This window comes from Lepidochelys kempii, chromosome 23, assembly GCF_965140285.1.
Source record: "Lepidochelys kempii isolate rLepKem1 chromosome 23, rLepKem1.hap1, whole genome shotgun sequence".
Lineage (NCBI taxonomy): Eukaryota > Metazoa > Chordata > Testudines > Cheloniidae > Lepidochelys > Lepidochelys kempii.
In genome coordinates, this window is record NC_136402.1 from 19320043 (window position 1) to 19346070 (window position 26028).

At 54.7% G+C, this 26028-nt stretch overlaps 2 protein-coding genes across 5 annotated transcripts in view; one reads left to right on the forward strand and one right to left on the reverse strand.

The window, feature by feature from the left end:
- Positions 1-65: 65 nt before the first annotated feature.
- On the forward strand, positions 66-12489 carry IKBKG (inhibitor of nuclear factor kappa B kinase regulatory subunit gamma). Of its 4 annotated transcripts, XM_073321967.2 has the most exons (15): positions 66-167; positions 283-486; positions 1574-1785; positions 2016-2104; positions 2374-2500; positions 7835-7899; positions 8219-8281; positions 8573-8696; positions 9545-9663; positions 10218-10370; positions 10530-10626; positions 10748-10897; positions 10988-11130; positions 11439-11500; positions 11624-12489. In XM_073321967.2, the coding sequence occupies exons 2-15, from the start codon at positions 303-305 to the stop codon at positions 11779-11781; spliced, it is 1746 nt and encodes a 581-aa protein (XP_073178068.2). In that variant the 5' UTR covers positions 66-167; positions 283-302; the 3' UTR covers positions 11782-12489. The 4 variants fall into 4 exon arrangements, with proteins under 4 accessions (XP_073178068.2, XP_073178065.2, XP_073178067.2 ...); XM_073321964.2 differs by lacking the exon at positions 2374-2500 and having other exon boundaries at positions 2016-2099; XM_073321966.2 differs by lacking the exons at positions 2374-2500; positions 10218-10370 and having other exon boundaries at positions 2016-2099.
- Positions 12490-18065: 5576 nt separating this feature from the next.
- The window catches only part of LOC140902178 (selenide, water dikinase 2), an 8416-nt gene continuing 453 nt past the window's right edge, over positions 18066-26028 (reverse strand). Inside the window, exons 2-8 of the mRNA XM_073321968.1 lie at positions 25396-25499; positions 24916-25023; positions 21317-21471; positions 20666-20756; positions 20303-20402; positions 19715-19927; positions 18066-19024 (exon numbers count right to left, since the gene is read on the reverse strand). Coding sequence (XP_073178069.1) covers positions 18795-19024; positions 19715-19927; positions 20303-20402; positions 20666-20756; positions 21317-21471; positions 24916-25023; positions 25396-25491 — 993 coding nt within the window. The 5' untranslated portion in view covers positions 25492-25499 and the 3' untranslated portion in view covers positions 18066-18794. The remainder of the gene's footprint in view (positions 19025-19714; positions 19928-20302; positions 20403-20665; positions 20757-21316; positions 21472-24915; positions 25024-25395; positions 25500-26028) is intronic.

The window sequence follows — 26028 nt, forward strand, 5'->3', positions numbered from 1 at the left end:
GGGGTCCGCACCCGCCGCCGAGCGTCCCTTCTGCTTCCGGGTCCTGTGGCAGAACTTCCGGGGGGGCAGAGCCGCGATCCCGGAAGTGGGAGCCGGGCGGGGCGAGACGCAGGTACTAGGACTTCTGGCCGAGGGACCCAGGCGTCCGAGCTCCCCCGCGCTGCCGGGTAAGGGACGCAGGTGTCCGAGCTTTCCTCTTCTCCCGCCGGGAATTTGAACCCAGGTGTCCGGGCCCATCTGGCTGGCGCCCCCCGTCTCATCCGCCGCAATCTCTCCCCGCAGGCCGGGACCCGCTCGGCTGGATGAACGGGACCCGGCAGCGCCGGAGCTGCGAGATGGTGCAACCAAGCGCAGGCCCAGGTGGCGACTGCGGAGCCCTGGGCGAGGACTCGTCCCTGGGCAAGGTGGCGGCCTGGCAGCTGCCCCCCGACCTGGCCGGGCACGAGGCCCTGCAGCGCTTCCTGGTCGAGAACCAGGACCTGAAGGGTGAGGAAGAGCCGGGCCCCCTGGAGGCCTCATCTCCGGCTGGGGGGCCGGGGGGCGCTGCGGCTAGTCCCTGCTCCCCACGGCGGGTGGGTCGAGGGCCGGGGGGCGCTGCGGCTAGTCCCTGCTCCCCACGGCGGGTGGGTCGAGGGCCGGGGGGCGCTGCGGCTAGTCCCTGCTCCCCACGGCGGGTGGGTCGAGGGCCGGGGGGCGCTGCGGCTAGTCCCTGCTCCCCACGGCGGGTGGGTCGAGGGCCGGGGGGCGCTGCGGCTAGTCCCTGCTCCCCACGGCGGGTGGGTCGAGGGCCGGGGGGCGCTGCGCTGTGGCTAGTCCCTGCTCCCCGTGGCCCGGTGGGGTGGGTTGAGGGCCAGGGTGCACTGCGCTGTTTCCTGCCAAGAAAGACCCCTGCAGGAGGCTTTTCTTGGGCCCCTTCAGTGGGCAGTGTGGCCCTGGAGTATTTGCAGTGACACCAAGGAGCCTTTTCAAACAAGGCCACCTTTTAGGAAAGATGTTGACAAATTGGAGACGGTACAGAGAAGAGCAACAAAACTGATCAAAGGGCTAGAAAACATGGACCTATGAGGGAAGACTGAAAAAACTGGGTTTGTTTAGTGTGGAGAAGAGAAGACTGAGGGGGGACATGAGAACAGTTTTCAATTACATAAAAGTTGTTACAAGGGGGAGGGAGAAAACTTGTTCTCCTGAACCTCTAAGGACAGGACAAGAAGCAATGGGCTTAGGGGTGGGAGAAAACCTGCTATTACTGGGATGTTGCTAGATGTGACCTGACACATCCTACACATTGGGGCTCCCATTGTCTTTCTACATCCTCCATTGCAGTGGGTGGGTTTCAGCCAGTCCTTGAGCGACCTACTCATGCCACCCCAGGCCATACACAGCAATGCTAAGCACAGAGGGAAACTGAGGCACACCCGGGCATCATACACATTACCAAACTTCTCCCTTGGTCCCAGAGAGGTCTCCCGGATGGGGGGGGTGGAGAGCTGGATAAGGGGTGTGCCCCCCCCCACAAAGAGAGGGTAGGAACTCAGCCAGCACCAGGCTAACAATCTCCCTGTCCCTGGGGCAGAGGCCATTCGACAGAGTAACCAGATGCTGCGGCAGCGCTACCAGGAGTTCCTGCGCTTCCAAGCCACACAGCGCGAGGAGAAGGAGTTCCTGATGCTCCGTTTCCGGGAGGCCCGGGATGTGGTGGAGAAGCTGAACACTGAGCGAACCAAGATGAAGTGCCAACTGGAGCAGGCCCTCTGGGAGGTGGAGCAGCTCAAGGGAAGGCAGCAGGTATCAGGAGAGCTTCCTATCCCCCACACCAAGGGGAAAGGGGGTTTGCAGGGGCATTCTGTGCCACCTTTCCCCCCAACACCAAGCCCAAGAGGGGGTCTCACCTGGGCACTGATCTCTCTGCGGTTCCCCTGGCCCAGTTCCTTTCTGCAGCAGGGCCATGGGGAGTCAGGAGGTAGGTCAGGACAGCTGCCTCTTCTCAGACGTCTGACTCTTTTGCAACTTCCTAGCTGCGCACCCTGGAGAAGGAGATTCCTGAGCCAGAGGAGGCGGACACTATGACCCTGACCCAGGAGTTGGCTGAGCCCATGATGGTGAGAGACACTTGGCCGGGGGGTCGGGGATCTCCCCTAACCCAGCTCCCAATTCCCTGAGGAACAGAATACTCCACCCCGAAATGTCCCTGCTTTGCCTTATCCATAGCTGTGCTACTGAGAGAGTAGAAGGAAAAAGGCGCATTGGGGGCCCTCTGGCCTGGGAGGAGCTCCTGGCTACTCTAGCCCTGGCCTCTCCCAGCAGCGGGCAGGGTGGGAGCGCTGGCTGTGGGGGAAGCAGGCTGTGGTGTCTGTCCCTCACTCTCCCCGTTCCCCCTGGCCCGGAGACCCTGCAGCTGCTGAAGGAGCAGCTGGAGCAGCTCCAGGAGGCCAACCAGACCCTGCAGGCCCAGATCCAGCAGCAGGTGCAGCCCCCAGGAGAGGCTGGTGTGAGGGTCAAGGTAAGGGACTGGTAGGGGGATGTGAATGTTACCCGTAATGCCCCCATCTCTCCCGGGGGTACCCAGGGATGCGAGGCACCTTGCTCCCACCTGCCCTTAACGCGAGGGAGCCTTGTCTGGACCAGCCAAGGTTCAGCTCCCTGTTGGCTTCGGCCACAGGCAGCACCAGGCCTCTCCTCAGCACATGCAGGCTAGCAATGGCCCAGCATCCCCCTGAGTGCCCAGCCCCTGATCCACTGGATGTGCCCAGAATTACCAGACCAGCTGTTCCCACAGGAACCCCCAGCGCCGCTGACTGGTTACACTCAGAACACAGCGCCACTTCTCACACAGCCAGGGTAGGGCTCACAAAGAACGGAGACTCCAAGAGAAACATTGGAAGTAAAATCCTCACATGTGTTCTAAAGCCTAAACTCACCCTCCAAGCTGCCCTTCTGTGTAATAAGATGCTGCTGACCCCAGGCCCACTGGTAGCTTTCTTGCCACTCAGGAGAACCCCTGCTGTGTCTGTCTGCTTGTTCCCATTAGCACCTGCCTCAATATGTAAATGGACAGAAGTGCCCCCCCTGACAGGAGGAGAAAGTCTCCACGCTACCTTTGAGCGACTTGCCTTTAAAACAGGGAGGGTAAACTGTGGCCCGTGGGGCTTTCAATCCGGCCTGCGGATTGCCAGCCCTGTGTTGCAGCGGGGCTAAGGCAGGCTCCCTGCCTGCCCTGGCCCTGCGCCGCTCCCGGAAGCAGCCGGCACCACGTCCCTATGGCCCCTGTGTGTGGGGGGGAGGGGGGCAGATGGCTCAGTGCACTGCCCTTGCTTGCAGGCACCGGCTCCCACAGTTTCCATTGGCTGGGAATGGGGAACCGCAGCCAATGGGAGCTTCAGGGGTGGTACGTGCAGGTGAGGGCAGTGCATGGCTGAGCTGTCTTCCCTGCCCCACCCCACCCCACCCCCAGGAGCCACTGCTGGACATGCTGGCTACTTCCAGGAGTGGCACGGCACCAGGGCAGGCGGGGAGCCTGCCTTAGCCCTGCTGCGTGCCGCTGCCACCCCGGAGCCACTTGAGGTAAGCAGCACCGGGCCGGAGCCCGAACCTCTCCTGCACCCCGCTCCCTAACCCCCTGCCCTGAGCCCCCTCCTGCACACCGCACCCCCTCCCTCACCCCTGCCACAGCCCTACATTCATGGCCCTGCATACAATTTCCCTACGGGCCAAAAAGTTTGCCCACCCTTACTTTAAAACGAGGCCTTATAAGAACATCATTTCCCAACATGGATACAGATCACAGAAACCCCCTTAGGACTGCCACCTGATGTGCTGAGACTACCTCTGAGCTCATTTTCCCTGGCAGCTTGGGACTTCAGTACCCTGTCTTGTAGAGCCAGACACGCTAGCCTGCTGCAAACATAGACCCAAGTCTGAACCACGCCCCCCCAAAAGCTGCAGACTTAACTGAAAACAGCTTAAGAAGTGCTCCTGTCTCTAGCACCCAGATACCCATTTCCCAATGGGATCCAAACCCCAAAATCTGTTTTACTCTGTATAAAGCGTATACAGGGTAAACTCATAAATTGTCCGCCCTCTATAACACTGGTAGAGAGATATTCACAGCTGTCTGCTTCCCCAGGTATTAATTGCTTACTCTCAGTTCATTAGTAAATAGAAGTGATTTTTATTAAATATAAAAAGTAGGATTTACTTGGTTCCAAGTAATAACAGACAGAACAAAGTAAATTACCGAGCAAAATAAAACAAAAACACGCAAGTCTAAGCCTAATACAGTAAGAATATGATTACAGATGAAACCTCACCCTCAGAGATGTTCGAATAAGCTTCTGTCACAGACTAGATGTCTTTCTATTCTGGGCCCAATCCTTTCCCCTGGTACAGTCCTTGTTCCAGCTCAGGTGGTAGCTAAGAGATTTCTCATGACTGCAGCCCCCTTTGTTCTGTTCCACTCCCTTATATATCTTTTGCACAAGATGGGAATCCTTTATCTCCCTCTGGGTTCCCACCCCTTCTTCTAAATGGAAAAGCACCAGGTTAAAGATGGATTCCAGTTCAGTTCACGTCACTGTAAGACTTCATTGCCCACTTGCCAGCGCGCAGGCAGCCCCCCCCCCCCCCCCACAGGAAGACTTACAAGTAAACAGAGCCATTTCATGAAGCATATACCAGTTACATTATATTCACACTCATTAGCATATTTTCACAGAATCCTATGGAATGCAACATCACAATCATCTGTACGATCTACACATGCAGTTCACAAAGCTTGTGATGACCGGTGTGACATAGGCTTTCCCTGGAAACTGGACAGGAGGCTCTTTGGTGAACTAGAATGTGAGGGCCAGACTTGGGATCTCTGTAATGCTCCCTGTATCCTCTGCCAATTGGCAGGATCTCTGCTCCATGGAGGAACCCCTTCAGCATGTCAGACCTCCCTCACCCCCTGCAGAGGCGGGCCCCGCAGCCTCACCGCCTCCAAGACTGAGCCTTGGGGCTCCAGCGTGCCTGATTCCCGCTGTGAGCTCTGCTCAGCAAGTCCAGCAGAGAAAGACTCCTGGTCAGAGACTCTCACGCTGTGCAGGGACTAATGCACCCAGGCAGGATTTGCAGAACAAAGCTTGGTTCACTAGTCACCTGTAACCCAACCCGGGGCCTCCTTACGTTCACACAGAGAAACAAAGGTTAAGACATAGTCCATCAGGCCAGGACAGAACAATTCGCCAGCCAAGCTGGAGTGGGCCCCACTTCCAGTTCTGTCTCTGCCCCTTTCAGTCCCAGATGAGAGCTGCCAGACTCTGCCCACAGCCAGCACTTTATCCCCTGCCTGCCACATCCCAGTCCTTTGTTCTCCAGTTGCTCTCTGCTCAGCTTCCCTACTGAGGGGTGTGGGCTGTGGGGACATCCTTCCTCCGGGCGGTGGAATGCTAGGTGTCAATCATAGAATCATAGAATATCAGGGTTGGAAGGGACCCCAGAAGGTCATCTAGTCCAACCCCCTGCTCAAAGCAGGACCAATTCCCAGTTAAATCATCCCAGCCAGGGCTTTGTCAAGCCTGACCTTAAAAACCTCTAAGGAAGGAGATTCTACCACCTCCCTAGGTAACGCATTCCAGTGTTTCACCACCCTCTTAGTGAAAAAGTTTTTCCTAATATCCAATCTAAACCTCCCCCACTGCAACTTGAGACCATTACTCCTCGTTCTGTCATCTGCTACCATTGAGAACAGTCTAGAGCCATCCTCTTTGGAACCCCCTTTCAGGTAGTTGAAAGCAGCTATCAAATCCCCCCTCATTCTTCTCTTCTGCAGGCTAAACAATCCCAGCTCCCTCAGCCTCTCCTCATAACTCATGTGTTCCAGTCCCCTAATCATTTTTGTTGCCCTTCGCTGGACTCTCTCCAATTTATCCACATCCTTCTTGAAGTGTGGGGCCCAAAACTGGACACAGTACTCCAGATGAGGCCTCACCAATGTCGAATAGAGGGGAACGATCACGTCCCTCGATCTGCTCGCTATGCCCCTACTTATACATCCCAAAATGCCATTGGCCTTCTTGGCAACAAGGGCACACTGCTGACTCATATCCAGCTTCTTGTCCACTGTCACCCCTAGGTCCTTTTCTGCAGAACTGCTGCCTAGCCATTCGGTCCCTAGTCTGTAGCTGTGCATTGGGTTCTTCCGTCCTAAGTGCAGGACCCTGCACTTATCCTTATTGAACCTCATCAGATTCCTTTTGGCCCAATCTTCCAATTGGTCTAGGTCCTTCTGTATCCTATCCCTCCCCTCCAGCGTATCTACCACTCCTCCCAGTTTAGTATCATCCGCAAATTTGCTGAGAGTGCAATCCACACCATCCTCCAGATCATTTATGAAGATATTGAATAAAACCGGCCCCAGGACCGACCCTTGGGGCACTCCACTTGATACCGGCTGCCAACTAGACATGGAGCCATTGATCACTACCCGTTGAGCCCGACAATTTAGCCAGCTTTCTACCCACCTTATAGTGCATTCATCCAGCCCATACTTCCTTAACTTGCTGACAAGAATACTATGGGAGACCGTGTCAAAAGCTTTGCTAAAGTCAAGAAACAATACATCCACTGCTTTCCCTTCATCCACAGAACCAGTAATCTCATCATAAAAGGCGATTAGATTAGTCAGGCATGACCTTCCCTTGGTGAATCCATGCTGGCTGTTCCTGATCACTTTCCTCTCATGCAAGTGCTTCAGGATTGATTCTTTGAGGACCTGCTCCATGATTTTTCCAGGGACTGAGGTGAGGCTGACTGGCCTGTAGTTCCCAGGATCTTCCTTCTTCCCTTTTTTAAAGATTGGCACTACATTAGCCTTTTTCCAGTCATCCGGGACTTCCCCGGTTCGCCACGAGTTTTCAAAGATAATGGCCAGTGGCTCTGCAATCACAGCCGCCAATTCCTTCAGCACTCTCGGATGCAACTCGTCCGGCCCCATGGACTTGTGCACGTCCAGCTTTTCTAAATAGTCCCTAACCGCCTCTATCTCCACAGAGGGCTGGCCATCTCTTCCGCATTTTGTGATGCCCAGCGCAGCAGTCTGAGAGCTGACCTTGTTAGTGAAAACAGAGGCAAAAAAAGCATTGAGTACATTAGCTTTTTCCACATCCTCTGTCACTAGGTTGCCTCCCTCATTCAGTAAGGGGCCCACACATTCCTTGGCTTTCTTCTTGTTGCCAACATACCTGAAGAAACCCTTCTTGTTACTCTTGACATCTCTGGCTAGCTGCAGCTCCAGGTGCGATTTGGCCCTCCTGATAACATTCCTACATGCCCGAGCAATATTTTTATACTCTTCCCTGGTCATATGTCCAACCTTCCACTTCTTGTAAGCTTCTTTTTTATGTTTATGTTCCGGCCATGGGGGGTTTCCATGTTCTCAGGCCCTGCGTTGATCTGGGTTGCTTTCAGTGGGTTCCTTACTGAACCATTCCTACCACCCCATCCTGCACAGCCCAAGAGCAAACTTGACCCTTTTCTCCCCACTGGGTAGCAATGAAAAGTATGGGGGGAAACAGGCACAGTGAGGCGTCAGAAAAAATCCTATGTCCTCACAGAATCAAGAGTTCTGTGGGGGTCACAGGGATGTTTGAGGGCCCTAGCCATAGAGGTGCTGGGAGAAATGGGACCCCTTTCTTGGGGTGCCCTGTGCCAGGCAGGGAGACCTGGGTTCTTGGGGGCGTTAGGCTGGCCCTGCTCAGCCTGGGACTGTTTCCAAGTGGGGTGTGGGAGGGTGGGGGGAGTTGGGCTGGTTCTGGTGGCAGCTGTGGCTCAGCGGTGCCAATGTCATTCACAGGAGAATGGGGTCCAGCTGGAGAGGCTGGTGGAGCTGGAGGTCCTGCAGGGCAGCGGGGACAGCGGGTAAGAGCAGCTTGTGCGTTGGAGGCGGTGATACAGTGAGGCTGGGAGACCTCTGCTGGTGCCCGGCCCCCCTTATCTCCCAGGCTGGGCGTCCCTACCCCACTGGCGGGGAAAGAGGGGGCAGGTTCTGCGGAGGGAACAACAGGTATCCTCCTGTGTGGACACCATGGGCCACATCCTTCGTGGCAGAAACAACTGATTAGTTTTGTGGTGGGGGGGGCTGTGATTGAGGGGAGCAGAGCTCCCCAGGGTTTGAGCACCAGCCACCCTTGGGCTCAGATCTGCCAGGCACCCATCACCCCCATGCATGTCCTTTCAGACCCAGCAGCAGGCAGGACGCAGCCAAGCTGCTGCAGAGGAGGCTGAAGGAGACGGAGGAGGAGTAAGTTGCTTCCCGGCTTGGTTTTGTGCCCCTGGGGACGGTGCTGGCACCTGCGTGTGTGTTAGGGGCTGGTGCAGGGGGCTCTGGGATGTGGTGTGTGGGCATGAGGGGAGGGGGATGCAGGGTGCTCTCAGCGCTTGGGGGATGGAGTGGGTCAGGTTTTGTGCAAGAGGCTGGCGGACACTTTGGGGGGGGGTGGATGGGAGGGGAATGCAAGACACGCAGCGGGGGCAGGGGGCAGGGCTCTCGGTGCTGATCCATCACCCACTCACTGTGTGGGTTCCCTGGCAGGAGCGTGGAGCTGAAGCAGCAGCTGGCATTGGTGCGGGAGGAGGTGGCCAGGCTGGGAGCCAGGGCGCAGGAGGCTGAGCAGCAGGCCGAGCAGCAGCTTCAGGCCCTGAGGAAACAGCTGGAGGTAAATGCTGCCAAAGTCACGGCCCCATGGGATGGGTGCTAGACCCCAGCCTTTAAACAGACCCTCAGAGAAACCCTGTAAGCATGCCCCCAAGGAGTCCCCCTCTTCTGTCAGGGGAGGCTATGCAGCTTTACTGAGTCAGAGATAGAGCCCCCGGGCACCGGCCCTCCCAGACAAACTCCTGGGAGAGACTTTTACGCTCTGCAGGGACCCATACACCCCAGTGAGTGATGCCCAGCAGCCAGGCGTTCTCCAAACAGAGCTGGGTGTAGTCACTTGGGTGCAGCTTTGGATGCCCTTTGGTTAGCAGAGAGAAGCCAATGGTGACACCTGCTATTAACCCAGTCCCGATGCCCCAGTCCCATTGTCTTTCCTGCAGAACCTCCTCAGTCCCCAGGCTCTGCCTGCTGGAGTTTGCGCTGTTAGGTGTTAATTGTTAGGTGTTAATTCAGTCCTTGGGCTCCCATTGACGTGGGTCAGTTGCAGCCAGTCCTCTAGCAACCCCTAGATGTGACACCTCTCTCTCTCTCTCTCCCCCCCCCCCCAAATGTTCCCTGCTTGGACCCAGAAGCAGCTTTTTAACCCTTCTGTCCCCAGTGGGTAGCAATCTCTAGTTTAGTAAGTCCCTGCCATGCATATCAGTCACAAACATTTTTAGAATATTCCCTTTTTCTTACCCCCCCTTCCCCCCCACGTGCCATCCCCTTCTCCAGGGAAGTGGGAAAGGGAGGAGGACGGGGCCTCCATAAGCCTCCATCCCAGCCTGCGGCAGCCTCACCCTCTCTCTGAATCTAGATCCCCCAGGCGGTGTGACCTGGGCTAAGGTGTGGACCCTTCCCTCCCTGCAGCAGCTGACGGAGGACAGGGCCTCGGTGAAAGCCCAGGTGACCTCACTGCTGGGGGAGCTGCAGGAGAGCCAGAGCCGGCTGGAGGCCTGTATGCTGGAGAAACAGGATCTGGAGGAGAAGTGAGTATGCGCACCCGTGAATTTCCCTCCTGGTCTGGGGCTGGCAGCAGGTCAGTTTGGCTGCAGCCACTGACCTGTCCTGGGAGGTTGGAAGTGGGATGCAGGCCTTGACAATTGTCAAAGTCAGATTCAGGACTCACATAATTTGTCAGACCACTCTGTTTATTAGCAAAGCGCTTTGCCAATGCACCCGACTGTGAGCCCCTCTCTGAGGCTCAAGATAACTTATTTATACAGCTAAGCCAAAGCCAATTTAACATAAGAGACAAAAAGGAAGCAGAAACTGACAAATAGACATACATATCTTATTTGCATACTAACCTTTACCAATCTCCTAGCTCAGTAGGAGCTCCAAGTTAATTAGTTTGAGGACCCATTGTCTCACACTCCTTAATGTTTCTCTTCCTGACAACTATATTTCAACAAACCCTTCAAGTAGCATTTCTTTAATGAATTATAATTTCAATATAATTCATTCTTTCACACTATCGAGGGGGCACGTGGGACCGAGCCCCCTGCTAACATTGGCATTTCTCCCCTGCCCGGTGCACCAGAGCACAGGCTGCTGCCGAGCAGCGCTGCAAGCTAGAGCGGGAGGCTGAGGCTCTGCACAAGCAGCACAGCGTGCAGGTGGACCAGCTGCGCATGCAGGCCCAGAACCTGGAGACGGCGCTGCGGGTGGAGAGGCAGGGCGCCACAGAGGAGAAGTGAGTGGGCGTGGGAACGGGGGCCACAGAGCAGAGGAGCGCCTGTCTGTCTGGGGGGTGGGGGGAGTGTGCCATGGAGATGAGTGGGAGGGAGAGTTGGGGTGGTATGGGAGCAGAGGGGGGTGGGGAGCTGCTTCTGACCTCACAGTTATCCCTCAGGAGGAAGCTGGCCCAGCTGCAGGCGGCCTATCACCAGATCTTTCAGGAGTACGATGGGCATGTGAAATCCAGCCTAGAGAGCGAGAAGAGGAGCCAGGTGGGTTTAGAGTTGGTTTGTGGGGGAGAAGGGCTGCTTGGCTGGCTTCCATGGCTGGGGCCAGCCCTGCCCTCTGGGTGCCCTGCTGCTCAGTGTTATGTGGGCCTCTCCCCCACTCCAGGGCATGGAGCTGCACCTGAAGGAGCTGCTACAGCAGCTGCAGCAGGCCGAGGAGGCACTGGTGGCCAAGCAGGAGCTGATTGACAAGCTGAAGGAGGACATGGAGCAGCACAAGGCTGTGCTGGAGACCATCCCGGTGCTGAAGGCCCAGGTGGGTGCAGGGGGATGGGAGGTGGGGGGGTAACTGTGTGTGTGCGCGCACAGTTGCTGAAGGGCAGGGTCGCTGGTGCCTCTCCTGCAGGCCGATATCTACAAGGCGGATTTCCTAGCAGAACGTGAGGCCCGGGAGAAGTTGCACGAGCAACGCGAAACTCTGCAGGAGCAGTTGGAGCAGCTACGGCGGGACTATGACAAGCTGAAGGCAGACGCTAATGGAGCCACCTGGTGAGTGTTCCCTTTGTCTGTGTCCACTCCCCAAACACTTGGCCTGTGGGCTCTGTCAGTGGGTCAGAGCTTAGTGTAAGTTCCTGTCTTGCTAGACGAATCTGCAGACAGCTGCTTTGTCCCTTGGGGCTCCTGTGGAGAGCCAGTGTCCCTAGCCATGCCCACAGCCCTGGGTCCCATGGGGGTTTGAGCCCCACTCTAATGCTTGCGGAGAGGGGGAGGGAGGAGGAAAGGGATGCTGAAGTTCTGCTTTGACCCCCCCCTCTCCCCCCACCCACACACTCCTAACCTCTTGCTGTTTTGCAAAGGGCTCTGATGGAGGAGATGAGGAACCGCCATTCGGAGGGGCGCCCGCCTGTACCCCAGCCAGGTGAGTCTTAAAACTCTCCCTAGGTGGGGCATGCTCATGGCCAGGGCCTGGGCACTTGCAGACTATCTGGGCACCACGGGAAGGTGCTGATCTTCAGGACAGTAACTTTCTCTCTCTCCCTAGTTTACAACATGGCCCCAGTACCTTTCCAAGCCCTGCCAGCTGCAGGGCGTAGGCGAAGTATCTCCGAGGAGCAGCCGGATTTCTGCTGTCCCAAGTGCCAGTACCAGGCTCCTGACATGGATACACTGCAGATCCATGTAATGGACTGTATCAAGTGATGCCCATGGAGGAGGCTGGGGGCAAGGGGCGTGCCTGGCCTGCTCGACTCTTTGCTTTCCCCCCCTCCCCCCCCCCATGGCACTTGCTGCTCTGCGACACAATGCTGCAAACTGGGTTCACAGCTGTCTTGAGCCAGTTGGAATGGACAGTCTGTGGGTATCATGGGGGAGGATGGGGTTTGCACCATTGTCTCTGCCTTACGTGAAACTGAATGTACCTGATCTGCTGTAATTCAGGGATTTGACAATCTGTGGAGATTGACAGATTTGTAGGGTGAGCAGGGGCGCTGAGAGCTACTGAACCAAACTTTAAACCCTGTATAGAATGGAAACCACTTCAAGCCAGGGGTGTAGCAGCACTCGGCAGGGGTGGAAGAGGGGTGACAGGAAGGTTTCACTGTTCATCTCCTTTTTGAGCACCTTATTGCTAACCCTGAACCATTTGCAGGGTGGGGTGGTGAAGACAGATTCTCCTGCTCAGTTTCAGGCTGTCGCAGCATCTCTCTGCTTTCCTTCTACACTGTGCTCTGGTTATTTAACGTTATGGTCCATGTGCTGCTCTAAAAGTCAGACTCTTGCCTTAATGTAAAGTCTATTAAAACTTAATGTGGAGGGAGGGGAGTTGAGTGTTTACAGACCTTGCTGTATTGAGCCCCCTTCCTGGTTTGGCTAAAGCATCTACAACAAAAGAATCTGCTTCTTTTCTAAGTACCTGGTATTTTCTTCTTGTGAAAGTGCTTATACGCTGAGCTAGATTCACACAATCACCAGGTCTGCCCTCCTCTACCATGGAATAACAGTGTCCAAAACGCAAGTGCTGGCACTACTGAGGGGAGGGGGGAAGACAAGATAGCGAATAAAATTCAATACTGGTTAATCCTAACAGCAGCTGTTTTACACACACACACACACACCGTCTGTAGTGAGTGCTATGTGTTCCAGTGTGCATTAGTTTGCATTTATGGATCATCTGGCAACTCTGCCCCCTTACGGTGTAAGCAGCAGGGCAGGCAGTAGGGTCTGGGTCACTTGTGTCAGTCCTTAGCCCAGTACCCTTCAGTACTTCTGAAATAGCCAGTGAGCCATCGCTGTGCTCCATGTTGAGGCCTGAGTGGAAGTGCTGCCTCCTGGTCTGGGAGACAGGCTTTCCTCAGGTTAATCGCTCTGTGCGTAAAGGGTATGAACACTGGGCACGTTTGGAAGTACTTTTTTTCCTAAATTAACTTTAAAAAAGTAACATTAGGAAGCTACCAACTAGTCTTATGTCTAACAAGAAAAGGAGGACTTGTGGCACCTTAGAGACTAACCAATTTATTTGAGCACCTTAGTCTCTAAGGTGCCAGAAGTCCTCCTTTTCTTTTGGCGAATACAGACTAACACGGCTGCTACTCTGAAATATGTCTCACAAGTTGCTTATAAACTAACCAAATACGCTGGGGGGTATTGAATCCCCTGAGCATAGCCTCCTGGTGCATGCCTGCAAGCTCATGGAGTTAGGCTAGTTAACAGAGGATACTGGGCTAGCGAAAAGTGCTCAACTTCTCACAAAAAGAAAAGGGGGACTTGTGGCACTTAGAGACTAACCAATTTATTTAAGGTGCCACAAGTCCTCCTTTTCTTTTGGCGAATACAGACTAACACGGCTGCTACTCTGAAACCTCTCAACTTCTCACACGCAGCCTTTTTCAGGGCTCTTCACCAGCCGGTTGCTTTGCAGCATTTATGGCTCATGCCCTAACGAAACCGCACCCGGCCTCTGAGCGTGGCCATTTGACTCTAGCGGGGGAGCGGTGCGTGTTATGTAACCAGAACGCGAGGCTGGTGGGAGCGAGTGGCTGAGTGGGCCCGCCCCCACCGATTGGCTACATTGCAGACCAATCAGGAAGCTCGCTTTTCTTCACTTGTGGCTCATTGGCTGAGGTGCATTAGCAGGAGCCCAGTGGACACTTCTATTAGCAGCCCACAGAGGGGGGCTGAGCTTTAGTTAGCACTGTTCCCCCCACCCCCATTGGACCCTGGCTGGAAGGACCCAGCTCCACTGTGTACAGCTGATGCAGCCCTTTACACGTGCATCCCTCCCAAATTTCTGAAGCATAAAGAGGGCAAGTGAACCTCACCATAGCACTCTCCACACACCCCAGTAAGTGTTCCCTCCTTTAAAGTTACAGAGCCACATTTCCCCCCAGCTTTGGGGCCAGTCTCTGTCTCATTATGGCTTGGGAGATTTAACATAAAAAGTCTGGTTTGTATGTTGATGTTTAAAAGCCAGGCCCATTCTGCAAAGCACATCACCCTGCAAGCAGCCTCTTGGGTTACAGGGCAGGGGACTCTGCTGTTCCAATCTGATTAGGGGCATGGAACAGCTTCTACAGGATGAGAATAAGACAACTGGGACTTTTCAGGTTGGAAAAGAGACAGCTAATGGGGGTTATGCTAGAGGTCTATAAAATCATGACTAGGATGAAGAAAGTAAATAAGTGTTATTTACTCCTCATGACACAAGAACTAGGGGCCACCAAATTAAAAGCACATTTAAAACAAAAGGAAGTATTTCTTCACACAACACACAGTCAACTTGTGGGACTCTTTGTCAGAGGATGTTGTGATGGCCAAGACTTAAAACGAGATAAATTCATGCAGAACAGGTCCATCAATGGCTATTAGCCAGGATGGTGTCCCTAGCCTCTGTTTGCCAGAAGCTGGGAATGAGCAACAGGGAATGGATCACTTGATAATGACCTTTTCTGTTCATTCTCTCTGGGGCACTGGCCACGGACAGAAGACAGGATACTGGGCTAGATGGACCTTTGGTCTGACCCAGCCCAGCCATTCTTATGCCAAATCAGGGTGACACTAACACAGCGAGGCAAGGGGAACAGAAATCAGGCTAAATTAGAGTTAATGAGATTACACAGAGGGACTCAAAAGCAAAATACAGCCCACATTCAGAACAGTTTCTGGGAGGTGCAACAGCCCCACAGCAACCTTTCCTTGGCTGCTGCTGAAGCACTAAGGCCCCCATGGGCAGCAGGGTGTGCTCTGGTGCTGAGGTGATTCCAACTCCTCCAGCACATTCAGGTGCATCATTGCAGGCTCTCTTTTAAGGCCTTTTACCTCCTGTTGCATTGTCCCAGCAGTCTCACCCGGTGTGAAGAACTGACTGCAAGGAACAGCGCGAAGAACTGACTGCAAGGAACAGCGCACTATTTTCTTACAGATGTGTGTGAGAAGGGGATTTTTACTTCTATTTTAACAGACTAGCTGAGTGCAGCTTCCTCTCTCTACAGCCAGGAGGATGTGGGGGCGGGTGATAGTATCTCAGCAACTGAAGTGGAAACAAAAGTTTGCTAACAGATGCATTGGGGGAGGGAAGGGAGAGAAAGGCAGCATTTTGGTACCAACGCTTCCCTATTCCAGCATCAAGGATCAAAAATTCCCCCACAGCAGAGCACAGCTCTAGCAAGAATGTTCCACAGCAGCATCACAACACTCTGAGATGACATCTCCAGCTAAGGTGCATTATGGAGCACAAATATGTGAGTCCACTTTTGAGTTCCAGTTCATGATGGGCTGGCACTGATGCCACAACCTACAACGAGAGGAATTAGTTAAAAGGAGACCAGGATGAAAGATCAACATTCCAAGCAAGATCAGGGCCACATTACTACAGGATTACAGGAGCACATAAAGGCCCCACTATTAAGTTTACGTGTGGTAGCACCTAGAGGTCCCAACTGGGTGAGGGCCCCATCAGAAAATGCACACCAAGAACAGAGAGCTGAGCTAATATTGTGTAGAATTCTAGAACAGTCTCCCCTACACGTTAGCTTAACACTCCTTGTAGAGTTTTCAGCTAAGACCAAACTCTGGCCTTTGATTCTGCAGAGTCACACTCAGGGCCACTTTGTGTAAAACATGGATTGCTGGTGTAACTAGTTCCCAGTCAGCTTCAAAAGACAGAGCCCCAGTCAACCCCTTACTAAACAAACAATACACACAGCTTTCAGAGTAACAGCCGTGTTAGTCTGTATTAGGTAATAACAGTGCTACTGTTGCCCATAAAGACTGCTCCACTTTGTTGCTATTATGCACGGTCCAATGCATGACTTTAACAAAACATTTACATTTCTATACCTCAGCCCATGCATATGAACACATCCCCTCTGCTCAACTTCTCACTCTCCAGCCTGCCCTGAAGTGCAGCACGGGTCCCAGGATGCTCCAGAGCTGGAGAAGAACAGCAGCGTCTCTGCGCTTTTCCAAACCCTTCCGAGTTTTGTCAGTGAGCACAGTCTAGGATCCTCATGACTAGCAGTGTTCCAGCCTCGGGTTAGCAACTGCATGTTCTGCTCAGATGCTGGTGAGGGGGGAAATCTGTAGCCTATATCCAAAGTGGTGCAGGCTCTGGGACTAGCATATAACACCCCCATTGCCTGGGCACTGTCCTCTCTCCATGTGCCCCGCTAGGGCAGATGAGGACTGACAAACCCTCCCCCCCTCTCGACTCTGCCCTGGTTTCTCTTACACTGAGCTATGAGCTCCCTTGTTTAAACTGGGACTGAGTCTTGGTCTAAGTCCCACAGGCTCTGTAGCCTCTACGGCTGCCAGCTCTCCCTCCAGATCCATAGGACACAACAGCCTATTGTGTGCATTCACCAGCAGTACAGCTGGAATAGCACTTACCTGCATCCAAAATTATCTGCGTGCTGGGACCAGCCCACACAACAATCATCCACGTCAATTGGCTGCAGAGTTCACAGTGCTGGCTTTAACTCCCATGCATGTAATCTTCACCATGCTCTGACTGGCTCAGCTATGAGGGTGAATGGGTGAGGCCTGCAAGACTACATGCCCTTAATGGAAACTTCCTGTGCAGCTTCAGAAACAACTCCTGAGCATCTCCAGTGACTGTCATGCCCTATTTCTGGGTGTTTCTTGGCTGCCAGACAAGTCTTCACACCCTGCCCAACTGCGACTGGGCCCCATTACACAGTATGCATTATTAGCAGTACTAGGGTAACTGAGCTCAGAATCTCATTTTGCCAGGCACCGCACAGACAGTCCTTGACCCAAACAGCTCAATTTGAATAGATACTTGGCAAGAAGGGGAAACAGAGCAGGGAAGGGACTTGTCTATGATCTCACACCAGCTGATTGGCAGATGTGGGAACCAAACTCCCCCTTCCCTCTAACCCACCAGAACCTCACCCCACACTTCCAGAGCCAGGGAGAGAACCCAGGACTCCTGGTTGTCAGTCCCCTACTCCCCCAGCCCAGTGGTTCTCAACCTATTTTCATTTGCAGACCCCTAAAAAATTTACAAAAATAAAAAAGTGATTCCACCTTTGAATGGAGGTGCGGAAACCCCCAGGGGTCCACAGAACACAGGTTGAGAATTACTGCACTAGACCCCACTCCCTTCCCAGAGCCGTGCATAGAACCCAGGAGTCCTGGCTATCAGTCCCAGGCTGAATTCAGGCAGAACCAGAGGCCAGTATGGGAGAACGCTAGGGTAATTTCTTCTCCCAGCTCCAGCAGCACCAACCTCCCTCACGGACACCAGGTGGCACCACCACCTGGCCCGAACAGACCAGCCAACTATCTCCATCCCCCTGCCCCCAACACTGCCCTCCATGATCCTGATGGCTAGGCCATTCCCCTGGGGCGGCAGGGCCAGATTCCTGGGTTCAGTGATCATTTGAGGGGTTTCCTCTCTCCCCTCCTCCAGCCCTTTCCCATTAACCATTTTGCAAAGTGCACTGAAAAGGCCAAAACAAGGAGCATCCCATAAAGTCACGTGACAGCCCCAGGCCCTCCTTACCCTTTGCTTTCCTAGCTGGCCTGATCACACCCCACCCCAACCCACAGACCCACTCACTGCATGCTCCCCTCCCACCTTTGCGCACACAAGCCCCTTGGGCATTCTCACCTGCATTCAATGTTCCTGGCTGTATGACCTTGTATTGAAATACGTTGTTTGAATGGCCCCATCTTACCAAGCTAGGGCCAGATCATTCTTTATGGCTGCCCTATCCTCCTCATTGACCACTCCGTGAATCTTTGCATCATCTGCAAACGTTAGCAGCAGTGATTCTACATTAACTTCGATACCGGATACATCTATTGGCTGACATTCAGCCCCCACCCTTCCTGCACCATCCCATCCCACTCTGATCGTGCCAATTGTGAAGTGCCTTCGTTGCAGGCCGTCTGTACAGTGTCTCCTAGAACTGAGGTGCAGTGTGCGTCCAGCCCCCCCATTGCGGATTGACCACCACAGCACATATAGAAATTGATATTTATTGAATCAATCATCAGGAATTTACAACCCAAGAAGCAATCCACCTGGCTGAGCTGGTGCCCTGCCCTCTGGGGGTCCTCGACTCCTCCTAGCCCCAGGGTGGGTTTAAGAGGAAGAGCTTCATTAAAGAGAGGAAGGGCACATGCCCAGCCACATGGCTTATACCAACCCTCCCAGCCTTTATACCAGCTGCTCAGTCTGAACAAAGGCTGGGGGAGCCTGAGAGGTCGTTGAAATATTCCAATAAATAATTCTAGACAGAAACTACCTGCTGTTCTGCATCACCTGCATTTATCCTTAATAAATAATTAATTCATTTCATCTGCAGGAACCAATTAGCCACATTAACCCCCTGAATCAGCCTGTGGGGAAGGCAGCATCACCGGACACTCAGCTCAGGCACAGTCTGGAAGGGCCTTGCCTCGGCCACCTTGACCTTGGGAAGGGGAGCCGTTTGATCACGGTGCTGCTCTGAGTTGGGGAGGAAGATCAGCACCTGCTGCACCATGAGAGAAGCACAGCTCTCAAGGGAAGGATGGTATAGAGCAGTCCTGCCAAAGTGCAGGAGACTGGACTAGATGACCTCTCGAGGGCTCTTCCAGTCCTATGATTCTGTGATTCTCATTCCCAAAGCCAAGACACCCAGCCAGCCCTGCTGCCCTGTATCTGTGGCAGAGGCCTATAGTGTCCAAAGGAAGGAAGATCTGCCATCTCACGAGGCCGCTTCAGGGCTGGCACTTGAGTTGTTCTCCTGGGGGGAGGCCGTGGCGCCCCGGGGCGTCACTTCGATGATGCGCGGCTTGTCGATGATGCGCGCAGTCTGGTTCCCCTTCTCCACGATGCCAATGATCCAGGCCTGGTGCCCCTCCCCGTATTTGGGAGACTTGATTTCAGCACAGAAGCGGGCGGCCTGCTCCCGGGGCAAGCAGATTAGCAGCCCCCCTGCAAAGAGGGACAGGGCTACTCAGTCCCCATTGTGGGGGGAGGGGTGTCAATTCGCCCTCAAGTCTCACTGCCATGTAGACAGTCAGCAGCAGTCGTGGGGGGAAGGTTGCTATTGGCCCCGCAAGCCTTCTGCCATGGGCCAATCAGAGCAGCTCAGAAAGGGGTGAAAGCTCTTCTCTGCCCCACACAGTTAGCTTGTGGGGAGATGCCACCAGAGTCCCGCTGCCCAGCCGCTAGCTAGAGCCGGTGCACACGCAGTGGCCTGGGGTGACGTGCAGGGATTAGCATTTCTCTCCTTGCCCTGGGCAGGGACTACAAGGCAGGATGACTAAGGCCTGGCAGCCAGCCCAGGAGAGTGGAGTCGATAAATATTGAAACAAAATGGTATCAGATTCCACTCTGCCAGGTTAACCCAGTGAGTCTCTCCCTCTCTCCTGTCACACCAGGCCCCACCATTTAGTCACTGGCTGTCTTACGCGAAGCCCCGGTGCCAATCCCATGTTGTCTTGCCCCAGTTTCATCTCAGAGGCATCAAGCTTCTGAGCCACAAACCGTCCCAGCTGCCTCCCCTGAAATCCTCAGGGAACTGGCCAGGCCTGATGATATGAGACAGCCGTCCTCACCTGCCTGTGGGTAGGTGAATTAGGAGGCACCTCTAATTCAGGTGACCCTGGCTCCCCGCCCTACCTGATGTCTCCGGGGACGTCCCCTGCAGCAGCCCAAAACGATTCCCGCAGGCCTTGCTGATGGCAGCCATCTTGGCGATGATAGGCAGGTTGTGGATGACAAAAGAGACCTCGCTGCGCTGCTGCTTGGCCAGGTTTTGTGCGTGGCCCAGGATCCCAAAGCCCGTGATGTCGGTGGCAGCATGAGCATTGAAAGTGTGCATCAAACTGGCAGCTGTGGCGGGGAAGGAGAGGCACTTACGGGCTGGTCAGGAAGGAGCTAACTCCATGACAAGGGGGTGGATTCCAAAAGGGACTTTATGCACCTCTCACTTGCCAGGGCTTCGTTTCTTTCTCTTTTGGGAGATTAATGCCGGGAGAGGAGGGGTGCTCCCCTGAAGACGCCCTGCCAAGCACAGATCTCATGTCGTGCTGCTTAGTTTAACCTATGAGCTCACAAGCCAAGAGGCTCTGGCTGCTCCCTGACTACCAGCTCCAGACACTGAGGCAGGAAGCAAGTCCTGTTGCCACAAGCCCGGTCAGGCTACTGCTGGGAGCTGCAGAACAGAGCAGCCTATGCTCCTCACCAACTACATGTCCAGGTGCCTACCTGTCCTGTTCAGCATGGCCATACTAAACATGGCTTCCTGGTAGGCCAGCTCCACGTCCTCTTTGGACACCACCAGCTTAATCTTATTCCACCTCTCAGGCTGGAAAAGAAACAGGAGAGGGTAAGAGGCACCCAGGCCTGCCCCCCCTTCCCCCGCCACCCCCAGGGGCTCAGTCTCCTCCAAACCCTCCGGAGGGTCCCAAAGCAAGGCCTGTTGCCCATCTTGTGGATGTTCTACCGCCTGGGCCCAAGGATCTATGGGGGCTCTCCCATGGCAGCTCCTCAATCCCGACTCCCTCACCTCCCCCGACTGCAAGCTGTGCACGCATAACAGGGCAACAATAGCAGCCGGTGAATACGTACATTATCCAGCCACTGGTGAGCGTTGACAGCCACCTGCGTGCCCAGCGGCTTGGTCAGCACCAGCACATCTCCGGGAACTGCACTGTCTGGCCTGAAACGGATACACCCGTGAACTGTGCACACCCAGGTGAGTCATTCCTGGCTGTGCCCTCCAGCCACTGCTTCTACCAATACTGACTGAAGAGCGTGGCTTTTCCATGCTGACCAAAGAACTCTCGAATGCCATATTCTGGGTGACTAACTCACTCTACCTCCCTGCATCACTACTCACTGATTGCATTTGCTCCCTGAAGGTGCAGAAATCTCTCCAGGAGACTGAATTAGGGTGGGCTCACTGTAAGAGACCACAGTGAGATATAAGGAAGCTGGAACCTGAAAACCCAAACTGAGTCGGAGAGCTGCCGCGCTCATCCTTGTAAAAAGCATGGTCCCACGGGGTCTGGTTCCAGGGAATTGTGTAGTGGCTAGCACGCAGCCCAGACCACAGAAATGTGGGACCCCTGCATACTTCCTCCCTCCCGCCACTCCAGGAGCTGTGCATGCCTCAGGCTATCCTGCCCACTGGAGGCTTCTGGCACCTCGGGCTGCCCCTTGCCCTTTAACCCTGGTACTAACTGTACAGCTCCTGGGGCCTCACTGCTCCTCACTCACATGATAAATTCGTTGGGCTGGCACACCACAGTAGCAACACCCCCGACAATGATCCAAGGATTCAACACAGTCTGCCCGCCTGTCACTGATGTCCCACCATCCTCTGCGGCATCCCGGAAGCCTTTGATCATCAGTGGCATAATCTTTTCACGCTCCTGGGGAGGTGAGAACACAGGTCAGGAAACAGCTGGTGGGCTGGCTACTGGCAGCTCAGGGGACCTGTGTGTAAGGAGGGCAGGGCGTGCCTTAGGGAAGCCAGGACTGAGAGGCACCAGCAGGGAGAGAGCAGCTGAGGACCAGGATCTGGGATCTGCCAACACTTCCGAATTCTGAGAAAGTGGATTAGTAGGAGGAATAGAAAAGGATGACAACATGCAACAGGGCCCGACAGACTGACACTGCAGGTGACCTCACACCTACAGCCAAAGGTCACATATCAGATTTTAATCAGCTCCACTCAGGAAGATCAGAAGGACTTGAAATGCTGGAAAACATGCCAGGACAGCAGGGCATTCGACCAGAGCAAGGCTGGGAAGGCGAGGAGGCATCCTCAGAATGAAAGGACAATAATCATTCTCTGCAGCATGGAGCCTCCCGACAGCACACTTGAACAAACAGTGCTTTGTGGAGATGCTGACATAGTTCAGTGTCCTATCAGGATGAAGGTAACTCCTTTGACGAGAACCAAGTTGTTGACTGGGGCTTGACAAATGGGTCTAGGGGCACAGAGTACCGAGCCCCTGGGGCACTGACTGCTGACAGCTGGTCACTGACAAGATGACCAGAGGGGAAATTAAAGTTACACCACTACCCCGATATAACGTGGTCCTTGAGAGACAAAAAAATCTCACCGCATTATATCGAACTTGCTTTGGCCCCCCAGTTCCTTGTTCCCTAATCGCCCCCAGGACCCCACCCCCTACCCAACCTCCCTGCCCCCTGACTGCTCCGACCCCTATCCACACCCCCCACCGCCTGACAGGCACTCACTGGCAGCGGCGGGAAGTGGAGCAACGCGGCCCCAGCCCACTCCACTCCACCACCTCCCAGCCGCAGCACTCCACTTCCCACCGCTGCTGAGTGCGAGGAGGTTGGGGAAAGGACAGCCCCCATACTCACCTGTGGCAGGAAGCGGAGCGCTGTGGCTGGGAGCTGGCGGAGTAGAGCGCACTGGGGCCACGTTGCTCCACTTCCCAGTGAGTGCCTGTCACGGGGCGGGGGGTGTGGATAGGGGTTGGAGCAGGGAGGTTGGGTAGGGGTTGGTGAAAGGATGCCCTCTGCACTCAGCGGCGGCGGGAAGTGGAGCAGCCCAGCCCCAGCCCTCTCCGCTTTCCTTGCCCCAGCCATGTTGTTGGGGGCAAGGTTGGGGAAAGGTCCCACACTCACCTGCAGCGGGAAGCGGAGCGCCACGGCTGGGAGCTGGCGGAGTGGAGCGGGCTGCTCCACTTCCGCCACTGCCGGTGAGTGCGGAGGGGATCCCTTCCCCCAAGCGACACATCTGGGGCCGGGCCGAGGGAAGCAGAGCGGGCTGCTCCCGGCCCCCCCGCAAATCTCCTGAGCCACTCTGGGACTGCGGAGCCTCCAAAAGTGCCCCGCCATAGCTCCTGCCCCCCAGACCCTGGCGGGGGGAACCCCTGACCCCCTCTGCCCCTTATCCAACCCCTCGGCCCTGGCCCGGCACACTTAACACGCTGCTCAGAGCAGCGTATCAAAGCTTTACCGCGTTGTATGTGAACCCGCATTATATCGGGTCGTATTATATCGGAATAGAGGTGTATTTGCTTTACTGCTCAGTATAACAAGAGCCTCCTCACTGACCTGTGCCAAGTACTGGGGGATGAGAGAGAGACACTATAGCATGGGCCACATCATGTGGACTCTTTTCTTTGATTAACTCCCCCAACACTTTGTTAATGTCGAGTCCAAGCTGCCCAGCACTGCTGGCTACAGCTTCTGGAAACCAGGAAATACAAAGGTACCTGGTACTCCCACAACACAATCTTAAGCCTTCTCCCCCCCCCACAGCAGGCAATAGCCACAGGGAACGGTTAAAGTAAGAGAGGGAGCCATAATAGGCAGACATTAAAAACCTGCCACTGTTTGTGCTGTGTTCCAGATTTGAATTTAAGCATTTTCCTGCACTCCACCTGCAATCCTGTGTGAGACATAGCTGTACTGAGTGGTGGGTGAATCAGCTGGAGCAAGTTGGCAGAGCTGTCACCATGCTATGAGAACAGCTGCATATGAACTTTGAGGAATGCCTCAGTTCAGTGCTGAATTCTGCAGGCTGAGTCAGAAGAGGTGCATGAGGGTGTCCTCTTCCTCCCATCCCACAGGGATGATCAGCCTGGGGGCATACACTACTGTGGTCTCCAGGGCTTAGTGAGGGATAGATGAAATCATGTCTCAGATGGAATCCTCACTGCAGGAGTGAAGGGGTGGCAGCAAACAGCAAATATGGGATTGTTTGGGTGGCACTGGCTCCGCCTCTCAGTGTAAGGCGAGGCAGGCAGCACCTGTTCAATACACCAGACCTAAACCTGACCTTTGTCCTAGCAAAGAGGTGGCATTGGACTTTACCATGCTCTGTGATATCTAGAGTGCCAGAATGTGTGTTCTTGGCATGCTGGGACATGGTAGAGTTAAGGCTGTGTTGTGAGGGCGGCCTGTACCTTCACTTTCCACTTCTGGGATTTCAGTTTAGCCAATCTCCATGTTCTGGAAGGGCATGAGACACCACTGGGCAACCTTTGTTCTGCATTAACAAACTGTTGGGGGCAGTTAATTTCCTTGTTTTGGTTTTCTTTAAATAATAATTTCTCAGCATGCCCACGTACTAGTCCTGCTCTCCCCTTTCACTGTCTGCATGATAGTCCCTTCGCTACGCCGGTATCATCTCACCTCCTAAGTCTCCGCCTGTCCCACGCAGCCTTGTTCTCTCCCCTCAGCCCTCAGGTTGCAGAGTTGAAGAGAGAAAGCAGGACCAGTGCAGGGACTAGTATAAAGTCAGTGGGGAGTCTGAACCCCACTCAGTGGTCTCAGGCAAAAGCACACAGACACAAGTGTTAGCCTTGGACCGATGGAGACAGGAGGTGCTGCCCAGTTAGGCCACTAAGATGCCAGGAGACACCCTGTAGCCTGCCAGGAAGCTTCCTATCTGGGTAACTGGGAAAGAGAGACAGAGGGAGGGCCTGGACCCAACCATGTCCGAGAGCTGAGTCTGGATCAGACCAATGAGAGGGCTCAGTCTCTGCCTTCCCCAGCACTAGGGTATTTCAGGGGCCCTAGATGGAAAGTCAGGGCTCTGGTAGGGAGACAAGGACCTCCCGCACCATCTCCCTGGATTGTAACTCAGTGCCTGGAAATCTTAGTTGTGCTTTACAGAGCAGAGGAACTATCAGGCTGCCAGCTCTGGGGCAGCAGCTGCTTCATTCTCTATAAACCTGCAGTACTTCCAACTCTCCTGTCACAGAACATCCAACATACTCCCACACCAGCAGTGTAGAGACACGCTGAGCCTACCCATACCAGCTGGGAAGGTCAGTGACCACAGCACATAGGTAGACCCTTCTCTCCGACATCCCATCCCATCCCCTCACCTCATCTGTCATTTTCTGGCTGACACTCAGCAGCATCAGCATGTTATCGCACTCGGTGATGCCCATGGCGTAGAGATCACTCAGCACATTGGCACATGCGATGCGGCCCTAGAACACAGGAGCGTGAGGGTCACCCATAGGACCTACCTTCCATGCCTCAGGCTCTGAGCCTGAGAGCCCATACTCCATTCTCCTGGGCTCTGAGACTCAAGGTGGCCCCCCTCCTTGGGCCCATCTCCTGCGCTGTGGGCTCTGCACCACAGAGCATGTCCCCTGCAGGGGGCCCATTTCCCATGCTCTGAGTCAGAGAGCATCCCCTACCCATGCCCCCCCATGGGCTTTGAGCTCACTAGCACATCCCCCATGAAGATGGCACGCCCACAACAGTCGCCTTCCACCAGCCATCACAAGCGCAGTCTCTGGCTCTGGCATTACTTGTTCCCTTCTCCTGCCCACTCTGGAACCCACCCCTACTCATACCATCATGTAGGGATCCTCAACCAGTGGGTAGAAGAAGTCTGTGGTCTGTACAAGGGAGAGACCCCCATGCCTGAGGGGGATGACGCAGGAGTCCATCCCTATGCCTACGAGCAGGAGATGGAGACTTTCACATCAGCAACGGCCCTCTAGCCCACTACCCTACCCATAATCCCCATTCCTCACAGATGTCCCGACACCTGGAGCCTTTATCCCTCCACTGCCACAGGCCCCACAGCCAATTCAACCCCCTCCTACCTCACCCACCATCCCCATCCATCCAAAACCACTGCCCCAACCCTCCACTGCCACCTTGAATCCCTCTAAGCTGCCACCTCAACCTCCGCCCACAACTCTTATCCCTCAGCTCCCAGACCCTACTACCACCCCCTGCCTCTACAACCCTCAACCCACACTTCCCCAACCCCCTCCTTTTGCTGCCACCCAACAGCACCTTTTCCCTCACCCACAGCCCCCCTGCTCCCTCTACACCATCACTCCCCCATGGCTGCAGAGTCCCCGCCACTCCTGCTCACAGCCCCTCCCCATTGCCCCTCCCACTGGTCACAGGCCCCACTCCAACCCCAGCCCCCTGCTGCCCCCAACCCATCCCTCTCGCCCACAGCCCCCTCCCCA